At 45.1% G+C, this 13,525-nt stretch overlaps 1 protein-coding gene and 1 long non-coding RNA gene across 5 annotated transcripts in view; one reads left to right on the top strand and one right to left on the bottom strand.

Annotated features, from left to right (window-relative positions):
• LOC130272499 (uncharacterized) overlaps positions 1-13,525 on the top strand; it is a 69,576-nt gene that overhangs the window by 650 nt on the left and 55,401 nt on the right. The window lies entirely within an intron of this gene.
• Positions 6,980-12,329, bottom strand: LOC130272463 (uncharacterized). 2 transcript variants are annotated; one of them, XR_008843574.1, is made up of 2 exons: positions 7,529-12,329; positions 6,980-7,248 (listed from the first exon to the last, which is right to left on the bottom strand). XR_008843574.1 is itself a non-coding variant. In XM_056518319.1 (2 exons), the coding sequence occupies exon 2, from the start codon at positions 10,712-10,714 to the stop codon at positions 9,794-9,796; it is 921 nt and encodes a 306-aa protein (XP_056374294.1). In that variant the 5' UTR covers positions 10,715-11,484; positions 11,643-12,329; the 3' UTR covers positions 6,980-9,793. The 2 variants fall into 2 exon arrangements, 1 of the variants encoding a protein (XP_056374294.1); XM_056518319.1 differs by having other exon boundaries at positions 6,980-11,484; positions 11,643-12,329.

The following is a 13,525-nucleotide window of genomic DNA, read 5'->3' as shown; positions in this document are numbered from 1 at the left end:
AATTTCCCAGCCGCATCTGACAGCCGTAAGCTACAAACGTAGTGTGAATGCAGCCTTAGCAGGTGATGTACAGATCAGGGATACCTTTTAGTTCCCCGGTGTACCTCTCTAACACCCAACCATTTATTTATTTTTTTTTCATTTTTTGCCTTCCAGGTGCCATCATTTTGTTATTTTTTTCCTATGACAAAGCCAAAGGAGGGCTTGTTTTTTGAGGGACAAGTTGTACTTTTTAATGCTTCCATTTGTTGGGTTCATACATCTTTTTTGATATTTTTTTTTTTATTAAAGGAAAACTCAGCTTGTTCCCCCCGTACTAACTAGCGGTACTGGCTGGTAGTGCGGGGGACGCTGATCAGTTTGATGCCTACAGTGCCCGGATCCGCCCCGCTGTTCAGCCGAAATCTTTATGCTAATCTATATGCTAATTAGGTGCTAACTGGCACAGGCGAGGTTACTCGCACTCTTATGTCACCACCGCTCATCTGCTCATCAATATTCCTCTTCTCCCCGCTCTGTAATGAAAAGGGAGGGGAGGAATATTGATGAGCTGGGCGATGCTGTGGCCAGTGGCGCTGACGTCAGAGTGCCAGTAACCCCGGCCTGTGCCAGTTAGCACCTAATTAGCATATACAGAAAATCAAAGATTTCAGCTGAACGGAGGGGCAGATCCGGGCACAGTAGCCATCAAATTGATCAGCACTACCAGCCAGTACCGCTGGATAGTGCGGGGGGTGCAAGCTGACAGTTTTCCTTTAACTCTTTTTTGCTCAAATGGAAAAAAAATGCAATTTTGCCATTATTTGCATTTTACATTTACGCCATTCATCATACGGTAAAAAATAACACTATATGTAATTGTAGATAAGAACAAGGCTGCACTCGCCACTATTCATTCAAATAATGCTTTTCTCAGAAAGTCTTTCCATGGGGTACATACAGCGGGCTGCTTTCAAAAAGAGAGATGGATGGACTTTCTGAATAAAGGATTGTTTGGATGAACAGTGGTGAGTGCAGCCCTGTTCTTATCTACAATTACATATTTGTTATTTGAATGAACCTACAGTACCTTCACGTAGTGCAGTGATCCAGTACGTATTAACCCCATTATACACCTGACAAGGCTTGGGTCTATAGACGTGAGCACGAATTTAGTAGTGATGGTTTATATCTCTTGTGCATGTTAAAAATAGCAATCTAGCTTTATTCTGTGGGACAGTACAATTACAGTGATACCAAATTTATGTAGGTTATTTACTACATTACACTACTAGTTCTCTAGTGCAGTGTATTCAGCCAGCCTGTCAGCAGAATGCTGACAAACAATGTACTCAGCCAACTCTGTAAAGCATGGCCGGGTACGCAGACAACCATGACAAACCTGGGGGCCTTCACAAGACCCCTGGCTGCCATGGAAACCAGAGAGGAGGATTTTAATAGCTGGGACTCGCTAGGCCTGCTGCTTATTCTAGCAACGCCATAAATATAAAAATGGCGGCCTAGAATCTGTACCCTTGGCCCCATTTCAGCTTTTTTTTTCTTTGTGATGAAACTCCTGTAGGTAGTTTACCTCCTTTATATAGGACCCCCTGTAGGTAGTTTACCACCTGTATATAGGACCCCCTTGTAGGTAATTTGCCACCTTTATACAGAACCCCCGAAAGTAGTTTCCTCCTGTATATAGGACCCCTTGTAGGTAGTTTGCCCCTGTATGAAGGACCCCCCTGCAGGTAGGTCTTTACCCTTCAACAGGATTCTGCTGCGCTATGCACATGTTGGAATTTCAGTGCCAGAAGCATTCTGTTTTCCATGTCCGTAGAAAGAATTAACCTGTTTATTCTTTCTGCGGACTCTTCACGGAATGCATAGGTGTCTATGAGATGGCGCATTGCCGTACGGTTTTAGCGCCTGCATATTATGATGTGCTAGCAGTCTCTGGAATGTCCGCACGGAGATTTTCCGTGAGGACATTCCGGACGTGTAAACCTAGCCTAAAAAGTGTTTCCTTGACAACCCTTTTATGTATATTACAAATTACATGACCTGCCATGAACTTTTATATGGCATTCCTTGGTGGTTTATAGTCTAACTACAGCATATACCCATAAATACTACAACTAGTACAATATGTTGTATGATGCATCTAATGGCACTCCAGACATCACTGGGCAAACACATTTTCATGTAGACATTTTCTAATTTCTATGAAATCCATTTTAACGCCTCAAGTACTCATTTTCACAGTGGCAAATTAAACACAATAGGTCCTAAGTGATCTACTGAAAATGGTTTTATGTAAGTTACAGCAAAACTGACAGCAGTGTCACCCACACTAACCTTCTAGTTATGCCTGATAGTGTGGGTGATGCCGATCACATGGGTCTGTTTGGTTTAGATGCATGTCACACTGTTGAAGATTTAGCTATAAATACAGTTATGTAAATTAGTCTATTTGGTGCATTGGGGGCATTCCCTTGCCCCTTGGTGCACTGCTATGCCTGCCAGGCTAGTCCCTGAATAGCCCCCTCTCTGGCAACTTCTGGCGAGGGATATGGTGTTCATTTTAAACAATTGTAATACATTCCATACACCAGGTTCAAAAATATTTGTCTTTGCATTCACAGTTAGGCTCTTATTCTATGTGCCCCCTCTGAAGTTCGGTCCCTAATATTGTCCTAGCTTTTGTCAGTCAGGGACATGTGTATGCTACCACTGACTGCACATGGAGACGGAAGGGGAGAATGAGAGAGGAGGGGGAAGAGGATAAAGAAGGAGGGAACGAAGGTTAAAAAGGAGGATGGACTATTATAAGGATATAATGTACAATTGTATTGGCGAATACAGCACCATGACATGGAGGTTGAGGAGAAGCATAATGGAGAAGGACTTGGAGGCTGAAGATGAGGAAGAGAGAGGACATTGAGGAGGAGGACAATGACTAAGAGGGACAGAGAGTGTGAATAGGAGAATGAGGGAAAAGGACACAGGCCCACATTTATCATTGTCTTTAGACAGTTTTTTGTGTCTTAAAAGGGGCAAAAAAAAGGCATAAGCAGAGTTTTTTTGTGCTTTTTTTTGCACCTTTTGGTTTACACATTTCTGCTGATTTTGATTTGCAATCCACCGATTTTGGCAATACATATTATATGGAAGGGTGTATTGTGAAAAGGAGCAAAAAAGGCACAAAGCCACTGAAAAGTCTCTAAAACTACACCAGCCCAGACTTAGCTTAGCTTTTTGGTGTATGTGAAGAGAGAAATTTCAGAAAATGTGACCTGCACAAAATTCATCAAATGCTCTGTGACCATTTAATAAATCTGGTGCTCCTACACATTACCAGCACACAAAAAGGTGTAGAAAATGCTTCACTTACACCTGCAATGATAAATGTGGGCCACAGACTAAAGAGAAGGATGAGGAAGACAGGGATGGGGGATGAAAGAGGAGGACACAAAGGGTGAGAAGAAGAATGAAGGAAAAGAAGATAGAGGTGAAAGACAAGTGGATGGAGGGGAAGGATGAGGTAAGAGAGGAAAGAGACAGAGAGGAGGGGATGAAGGATGTAGGGTCAGAGGCTGGAAAGGAGGATGAGGGAAGTGGGGACAGAGATTGTGGATGAGGGAGGAGGGGACCGAAGCTGAGAAAGAGGCTGAGGGCAGTGAGGATGAAGGAGATAGAATGAAAAGGAGGATAAGTGAAAGGAAGATAGACTGAGGGAGGAGGGGGCAGAAGCTGAGGAGGAGAATGAAGAAAGAGAGGATGGAGGCTGAGAAGGATGATAAGGGATATGAGGACAGAGGCTGAGAAGGATGATGATGAAGAAAGACATTTGGGCTGAGAGGAAATATGGTGGGCAAGGATTAGTGTATTCTATTGGATATATTCTATTGGATTGTAAGACCAGAGACCTGTAAAGAGACATAAGTAGGGTATTATTGGAGCAATGAGGTGCAGGCTTGGGTCCAAGGCAGTACATTCTTCTTTTATTGAACCTGTTGGGAATTGGGATGAATGAATACCTTATATTGGTGCTGTACACCCTAGAAGCATTTTAGCTGATTCCAAGTCCTCCCTTCTCCTCACTCCCACTGGTGCCAAATAAGAAAGGACAGAAGAGGCAGCACCATGCAGAAGTCACTGGCTCTTTGTAATTTCATCCTTGTGCTGTAGTACTGCCTGCTCAGCCACGGGAGCAGCACTGGTGCTGAGAGCAGGGTCAGGAGCTGAATCCTTGTAACGTTTGTGACCATTGCTCTATAGAGCAGGAGGAGTCCTCTGCATTGAAGCACCAACTTCATGAATGTTGTCACAGTAATGTGCACACTTCACCAGTGCAGGAGATTGCCGTTTCACAAACCTACATTGAGCTACCTGAGGACCGTCCCTGTGTAGTTAGAACCCCAATAATGTGCCACTCTACAGTTAGGCCACCAGTATTGTGTCCCCCACTGTAGTTATAAAACAAGAGGCAGACAGCGCTCCATAGTGTGATACTGTTTCTTGCACAGAGAAATTGATAAAGGTGGATTTTGCTCTTACCACAGTAGGTTACACTCCACCAAGTGCAACAATGGAACAAGGTGTAAAGAATAAATAGGTGAGGTGTCAGCAGCCACTCCTCGTCTCGTCAGATATAGCTAAAATAACAGTAGAACTCCAACATGTGGACAGGATACACGGGCGCTCGACAACCAGGTAGCAGGATAAAATGTTTAATCACCCATAATGCAACGCGTTTCACAGCACAGCTGCTTCATCAGGCAGCTGTGCTGTGAAACGCGTTGCATTATTTTAGCCTACTGTAGTTAGGCCCCCAATACTGTCGATCCAGCCCCCTCCCCCCTGTTGTTAGGACAACAATACTTTGTCACCTTTAAACACCAAAAGGGAGACCAAAGTATCAGTTTAAAATAAAGACACGTACAGCTTTATTGAAAATTCAGACAAGTAAAAACGCATAAAAAACATATAGTATGGCAAGATGGTGGCACAGGAAAAAATGGGAGGCTGAGAGGAACTGTATATCCTATGTGCAAGGCATCCTCAAATTGCACAGATGTTGTCAAATAGCCAAGTGTAAAAATGTGGTTTGCCACGTAGGGCATAACAAAGAAACACAATAGGCATAAAAAGACATACACAGATGCAATGAGCAGATTACAGCATAAAAGGGCAAAGCATAATAGCAATGAACATGCACCTAATCAGGATACCTCTCACCTCCACTTTGTCACCTCTGTAGATAGGCCCCCAATACTGTGTTCGCCTCTGTCGTTAGGTCCCCAATTCTGGGTCCCCCGTATGTAGTTAGGACCCCAACATTGTGCCCCCTTCCGTAGTTAGGACCTTAATACTGTGTTTCTCTCTTTAGTTAGGCTCCCAATACTGTGTCTGTCTCTGTAGTTAGACCCCCAATATTGTGTCCCCCTTTGTAGTTAGGCCCCTAATACTGTGTCCCCCCTCTATAGTTAGGCCCTCAATACTGTGTGTCCCCTCTATAGTTAGGATCCCAATACTGTCTCTTCCTCTGTAGTTAGGATCTCTGTAGTTAGGCTCCCATAGTGTAGTGTATGTCCTCTTCTTGCTCCTGCCTTCCCCAGCTGCTTGTGCTTGTTGAGCAGGGAAAGAGAAGCATAGCAATAACAAGCCTGTCACTGGTTGGCTGACTGCCACGATTACACCCTATTGGTCCAGTTGAGACACCGGTGAGAGTGTGATAGTGCAAGAGTTAATGTCACCAGATCTCTGGGTACCTGTCCCAGCAAGTCAGTAAATTAACCCTTTTGTAAACATGTTCCACCCGAGCTTCTTTCAGAAAGGTGAGATTATATTTAGAAATCAAAGACCAGAGCTGATCCCTCCTGGTAGCTCCAAACTTACATACTTTTGACAACTTTTACATAATTCTTGGTGACACATGATTAAATATCAGTCCCCTCTCTAGCCTAGGGTATACCAGGAGGTTCCGGTGTAGGCCCAGGTCACTAGGACAGGGGACCTACAGTTTTGCCAGGCAGGGCCTACAGATAGGGATATAGCCAGTTATCCCCTTCTCATCTGCTGTCCAAATAATTACTGACCTATTCACACTATGTATATACTACTGGCTTGAACCAGTCTATACACGATTGTAGTGTTGTACTCTAATAAATATATTGCTTATGAAATATCTTGTTCTTGATTTTTTTGACAACTTTTACATAATGGAAGTCTACCTCAGCAGACGTTTAGGTACCTTTTAAATGTATCTCCCTTCGAAATGCTGTTCCCTTCGTACTGCTGTTTTGCCATAACTCTTATATTATGATGTCATCCCAGGTCTTGGTGGATACTTAGCAAGTCTGTGCTGTGTATGGGCTCTCTACAATGGATAAAGAAAGGAGAAGGTAATAGGGGAAAGTATGGAGGGGAGGAGTGGGGGAGATAAATATATTAAATTACAGCACATATATCACTGACTAACCAGTGTGGAACCAGTAACAGATATTGCAGAGGGTGATTTAAGATTTGAATCCCTTGAGGACACATCTAATTTAGATTTTTGCCATAACTCATTTTTTCTTCCATAGACCCACATGAGGCATGTTTTTTGCACCACCAATTGTATTTTGTAATACCGTAATACCTTTTGTGGTCGGTGCTACATGACTGACGTGCGTGTGTCCCTAACTACAAACCTTACACCCCTAACTAAGCAGTTTGAAGTGTGCCATAACTGCGGTGTAAAGAGTATGCCTGAAAAAGAGGGCATACCCTATGATAAGTGTGATATGTAATAAGGGGACGGCGGGTGGGAACGAAGGAACCCACAGCGTCAAGCAGGTGAGGACGCCGTGGGTTCTTATGGTCACCCGCCCCTCCCACAATCACAGGCCAGCTGCGCAGGCCTTACCATTTGTGGTCGGTGTTACATGACTGACGTGCGTGTGTCCCTAACTACAAACCTTACACCCCTAACTAAGCAGTCTGAAGTGTGCCATAACTGCGGTGTAAAGAGTATGCCTGAAAAAGAGGGCAAAACCCGGATTTAAACAAAACATTTGTTTTATTTCAAATTACAAGACCAAGGATTGAAAGGCGTTCGCCATCTCTTTGCGAGGGTTAGGAATATATTGCATATAACAAGCGGACTTCCAATGTCCTAAACTCTTGATGACGTGAGCCGGAACTCCGTTTTTCGAAGCAGCTGTGGCGGCGCCAATACGGAAGGAATGACCGGATAGCGAGGCTGGATCTCCTCCCAGTGACCTAAACAAAATGCGTAGATTTTTGATAAAGACAGAAGAGGTTAACGGGTTGGATCTGAAACGTAACAAAGGATCGTCAGCGGACAGATTAACACAGGCATTCAATAAATCATGAAGGACTGGGCACCATTTGTGTGCAGTAGGGAAGAAACGGACTAACACAGTTTGGCCCGGCAGAGAAGTCTTAGTGTGACTAAGGGATAATTAAAAATGATCAGAAACATACAAGAGTTGCTTAACCTTAAGAAAGGGTGCATTAATGGACCTGGCAGTGCACTCACCCAGTCTGAGAAACCCATAGTAAGCAAGATACATTGCTGCTTTCAACGTGAGGCTATCATGGAAACCCAAAGGAGAGGAATCTAGCAGGTCCGACAGCTTCCTGAAGAGATCGCCCGTTATGGGTTGTCTGACCGGGCTACGAGGGGCTTCGTTCTTAATGATGCCTTTTAGTGCGGACTTTACCAACCGGGAAGAAAATATGGAATAACTATGGGAGTCTGTCAAGGATAAATGATGTTGGATACCGGCTAAATAACTCTTTATGGTATTATGCGATTGATGGAGTGAAGTGTGGCAAAACCCAATATATGCGAGCAAGAAGGGCACTGACACCTTATCACCCTCTGGGTAACTGGACCTGAATTTTGAAAACAACTTCCATGCTGTGTCATATATTCTACGTGTGTTAGTGGATAAGGAGTCACTGACCAAACATTTAGCCATCCGAAGGTGATGGTTCAGTTCATGAGAAGCAAATGGAAAGGAGGGACTTGTGCCCCTGTACTGTCTGCATCTGGCATCACCTGAAAGAAACGTGACAAGTTATTCCTGGATAAGGCATCTGCTGCAATGTTCTGAACTCCGCTAATGTGCGCACATGAGAAATTAAATACATGCTGTAGGGACAACCACACTAGCCGCCTGGCCAAAGCCATGATCATGGGGCATCTGGACCTACCCTTCAACAAGATGTCTATCGTAGCGGCATTGTCGGAAACAAATAAAACCGTGGATCTGTTCCATGCTGATCCCCACAGCTGGGCTGCCGCGACTATTGGGTACAGTTCAAAGGCTGCTGAATTCCTAGTGAAGCCCTCTAAGCGGGTGATCTCTGGTGGCCAAGGACCAGCGAACCAATGACTGCCCCAGATAGCCGCAAAGCCAGACGATGAGGCAGCATCAGAGAAGACCATGGGTGACTGGTTCCCTACTCTGGGTATAAAGAATGAGATGTTATTCCAATCATCCAGGAATAACTCCCACATAGCCAGGTCGGCCAGGCCTTGTTGATCTAGGCGCAGCAAACTGTTCTGCTGAGGAACTGTGGGTAACAGAGACAGCAAGCGGGAAAAAATGTGCGACCCTGGGGGATTATTCCCATAGCGAAATTAAGCATCCCCAAGATTGTCTGTAACTCTACTTTGGAGATACAAGGGGAATTCCTAAGTTTGTGTATCGCGGCTCTAATTCTAACTAGCTTTGCTTCGGGAAGTCTTGCCTCCATTTTTTGAGAATCGAGCTCGATGCCAAGAAAGGTTAAGACTCTAGACGGACCTTCAGTTTTGGCGGGCAACACGGGGACTCGCAGCTGATCAAAAACTGCCCGGAGAACCTGAAGGTCCCTGGGAAATGCATTGGGATACTCGATTAACAAAAAATCGTCAAGATAATGAATGACGTGTCTGCACTCAAACCTGTTCTCGAGTACCCAGTGAAGGGCAGAAGCAAAGCGATTAAAAAGCCACGGACTGCTGCGTGAACCAAATGTAAGTTTAGTGGCAAAATAGTATAGGTTCTGCCAACGTATGCCATGGCACTTCCACTGCTGGGGCATGATCGGGAGGAGCTTGAAGACATCCGAAATATCTGCCTTGGATAACCAGGCTCCCTGCCCCATGCTGAGAATGACGGCAATGGCCTCGTCAACAGAAGAATACTTGAGAGAGAATTCCTCGGCAGGAATAAGTGCATTAAGACTTGGGACTACCGAAGAATAGGGGGTGGACAAGTCATAAATCAGTCGTTTTTTATTATTAAACTTGCCCGTCGCTAATCCTACAGGGCTAATTCTCCATACATCATAAGGTGAAGTGACATACGGACCGATAATAAAGCCTTTATCCAATTCTGACTATATCAGGCTGGCAACTACATCGGGATCTGACAACGCTGAGACCAGATTCTTACACTCATAGGTCATCTGCGGCAGGGTCACAAAGCCGACGTGGAAACCGGTCTGGAATCCTGTGACTAAGTGTTGTACAAATGAACGGTCAGGGTGATCCTGCAGAAAATGGCCCAAGAGGTCCGAATCTACCGCTGGTCAGGATTTCTCTGTTTTTAGCGTGCATGTGGTCTTGGGTGGGCTCTATAGCAAACTGAACAGATATGTAGTAACCGGCACTGGTGTAATTATAATTATTGCAGATTTGAGATTTTCCCAGATAATGTATGGGTCTGCCCAATTTGTCCGTGAGACCAGACGTTTTGGGGCCTCTAACCTGGATAGTTTTGGATGTGCTGGGCGTGTCGGGAGGTGACTCTTAGTTGGCTGAGGCACACCATTCAGTTGTGTGGGAGGAAGAGTGGCAAGTAGCACATACGGGGGGTTTGAGCCCTGAGAAGTGATTACAGTAAAGTTCGGTGTCAACAATGGCCCAATTAACACAGTAATTATACTGGCTAAGGGCTGTGGCGGCTTTGGCTGAAAAAGATTTATGGTACTGGTAAAACGAGTGGCCCCCGAACTTATGACATAACTCCGTGATTTTGTAAAGGTATTGATCTAATTCCTCCCTTCTTTCTGGTTTAGCGGAACAGATGACGTCGCGGAAAATACTAAATGCCATGATAAACTCGGACAAGGATAACTTTCTATTTAATCTGGCATCCTTAGACTTTAAGACCACCGACACGTCTCCGCAAGCTATCGTCTTATTCTCGTTTAGGTCGTGGGTGGCTATGAGTAAAGATGCCAGATTAACGTCCCTGCCTTCTAAGGTCTCCTTCCTGATGTGGGCTGGTCTAAAATGGGCTGGGGATATGTTAGGAACAGCTGATGCCGTACCTGAAATACTGGCTAACGGTGGTGGCGGCACAGTAGGAGGTGGAACCAGAGAAGAAGTGCCTGCAGTATTTCTGGACTCCATGGCCTGCATCCTATTTTGCATGTCTGCCATATTTGTGGTGAGGTTATTAATCAGAGCATGCAACTGAGTTACTGATGTCTGTATGGTGGACATAGAGTCGTCTTCACTGCTGTGCCCCGCGGACTCAGCAGTGAGGATCCTGTATAGCTCTGCCTTGCATGCAGAAGCTGGGAAGGGAATGCCCCTTTTCACCAGCTCCGCCGTTAGCTTGGGCACAGTCCATGTCCTCAGGGAGAGGACGCTAGCTTGGTCAGATGTTCCGGCGGCATTCTCCAGTACCGAAGCTGAATCCTCTATATCAGAAGCATGCGACATCCTGGAAAACAACCCAAATAGTCACTAAATAAGCTGCCAGAACAACTAGCTACCAAACTAACTAAGCTAACCACCGTGACAGAACAACTTATCTAACCAACTTACCTGTCTGCCTATAATAGAAACAGTGGAAAAGTATCCGAAGACGTGTCGGATTTCAACAGTCTGTATGCGTAACGGGGCCTAGACGGCTAAGTGCCGATGGCAAGTGCACATTGAAACATAAATACCGTAACACACCCGAAACACCATGTACTAAAGTTCTGATTACGTGACTATAAAGTGAAAAAGAGGTGCACCGAAAAATGCAAGTAATCACAACTCGAAGACGTGTCAGGTTCATGAGGTGATTACTTGGATAATGAAGTACAACTCTTACCCGAGTGGAGGTCTTGTCTCAACGTACAAGGAGATATTACATGCCTTATTAACCTGAACGACCAACCGTGTCCTGAACCATACCTTACCCTGAGATTGACGCACCTTATGTCCTTGCTAACCAAAAGATGAACTTTAGAAAGGATACAAAAATGACGTAGAAGGCCACGGAACTAAATAAAACACAGAGTTAGTACCACGCCAAGAGACTTGAAAAGAAATCTAGTTACCTACCCGCTGAATGGTGTCGAGAAATGAATGGAGTCAACTAGATCGGCGACTGAAGCAGAAATACTCGACAAGATTCAAACCCTGAACCAGAATATGACCAGAAATCCGCTGAAACAAGACCAGTAACGTATGTCCATATATAGGCTTCCAGACAAATCTACCTAAAGAACCAAGACAGCCTGATAACAAAACATGATTTACGCAAAGTGTAACACGAGAAAACCCCTTACAAATAGCAGTGAGCCTGACCCTGGGAAAACGAAGATTAAGACAAGAAAGTAAGACATAGACCCAGTCACCAGCACAGCACTGTGCTTACCAATGCAGATGATGGGAAATGGACCACCGTAACATAAGAGGACCCTTAGGTCAGGGAAGTAGTTGACAATTAACTTAACCTGTGAACACATGAGCAACCAGTCAGTGGACCACCAAATCAAGACAAAAATATGATATGAACCTGACCTACCCAACTAGCTGATGAGCCTGGTGTGCTGCTGAGAGATGTATGGAATGGACCTAATGAGACAAAAGATCACGAGCTATCAACCTTGATGCGTAACAAATGCTTGATTATAGTGAGAAGTTAAAATGGAAATGATGAAGAAATCCCCTGTGGAGCGTAGAGAAAACTGGTATGCGATGGCTGGAAGCGACATCATATGTGCAAGACAGGGGATGAAAAGAAAAATGCCGTGGCCACTTGTATGTATGGCAGGACATGGATTGTGCTAATGTAAGATGACATATGAGTGCCTGTAAGCAGAGATATGGACGTTTAAGGAGACTGTGATCAGATATACCAAGGAATGCTCTGGTGCTATGGTGAAAAACGGCCTGGACCCCAAGGGGTTAACCCCAGAGTAATGAGTGTTTACAGAGACCGAGGCTCAATATAAGGTGGCCCAGCATCAAAACATGATTAGAGTGAGAATTATAGGGTTAACTCCTGTGTACCCAGTGGTGCGAGATACTGGAAACCTGAATGAGAGACACAGCCTCGGTACATAAGCACCAGCTGTGACTTGCATCACTCCCACAGGCATCCCGGAATCTGCGTGAAGATTTAGCTGAGCCCAGTGGGTGGGGGGGGGGGGGGAAATTGAGCGTCCCGCCTGGCTGAGCTGACAAAGTGGTGCTGCTATAGTAAGTGATGGGGGGGATGACCTGGGCCGCGCAGGCACGGAGAGAGCTGACAGGGGAATAGATGGTACAGTCAGCTCCAGCCCGCCTAGCGTATGGGCGGGTGTGCGGCCCCAATCAGCTCCCTCCGTGATCACTGCTGCAGTGCCTGCGATAGTAAAACAAAAGCTGGGAGGCAACCGGGGGGGAAGCCGGGCTGTCCACATGTCCCTTACGAGACCAGGCCGCCTGTCGGCACATCCCCCGGTACCCGCAGCTACTCACCAAACGCTGCAGCTTCCTGCGAACAGGAAGCTTGCCGACTTCCGGTCAGCTGACTGTGAACAGCTGACGTAACGAAGGAACCCACGGCGTAAAGCAGGTGAGGACGCCGTGGGTTCTTATGGTCACCCGCCCCTCCCACAATCACAGGCCAGCTGCGCAGGCCTTACCATTTATTCTACATCATTTACACTTACAGAAAATAACAGAAAACAAAAAAATGTTGTCTGCAAAAGTTTAGCACCCTGCAGAGTTAATATCTTGTACTGCCCCCTTTGGCAAGTATCACAGATTGTAAACACTTTTTGTAGCCAGCCAAGAGTCTTTCAGTTCTTGTTTGAGGTATCTTTGCCCATTCTTCCTTACAAAAGTCTTCCAGTTCTTTGAGATTTCTGGGCTGTCTGTCAAACACTTCTCTTTTAAGGTCTGTCCATATATTTTCAATTATGTTGAGGTCAGGAGATTGTGTAGGCCATGGCAAAACCTTCAGTTTACACCTCTTGATGTAATCCCCCGTGGATTTCGAGGTGTGTTTAGGATTATTATCCATTTGTAGAAGCCATCCTCTCTTTAAGTTAAGCTTTTTCACAGATGGCATCAAGTTAGCATCCAAAATTTGCTGAAATTTTATTGAATCCATTTTTCCTTCTACTCGTGAGATGTTCCCTGTGCCACTGGCTGCAATACAAGTTTATAGCCTTCTCCAGCTTTATGAGCGTCAATTATTTTCAGTTTCAGATTTCTAGACAACTGCTCAGAAGAACCCATTGTGCTGATTTTTGGGGCAAGGTCAGATGT

The sequence above is a fragment of the Hyla sarda genome, chromosome 1, assembly GCF_029499605.1.
Source record: "Hyla sarda isolate aHylSar1 chromosome 1, aHylSar1.hap1, whole genome shotgun sequence".
NCBI classification, from domain to species: domain Eukaryota; kingdom Metazoa; phylum Chordata; class Amphibia; order Anura; family Hylidae; genus Hyla; species Hyla sarda.
This window is presented reverse-complemented; position numbering and strand designations above follow the sequence as displayed.

Excerpts from the sequence above, each read along its gene's own strand:
- LOC130272463 (XM_056518319.1), bottom strand. The coding sequence starts at position 10,714 with ATGTCGCATGCTTCTGATATAGAGGATTCAGCTTCGGTACTGGAGAAT.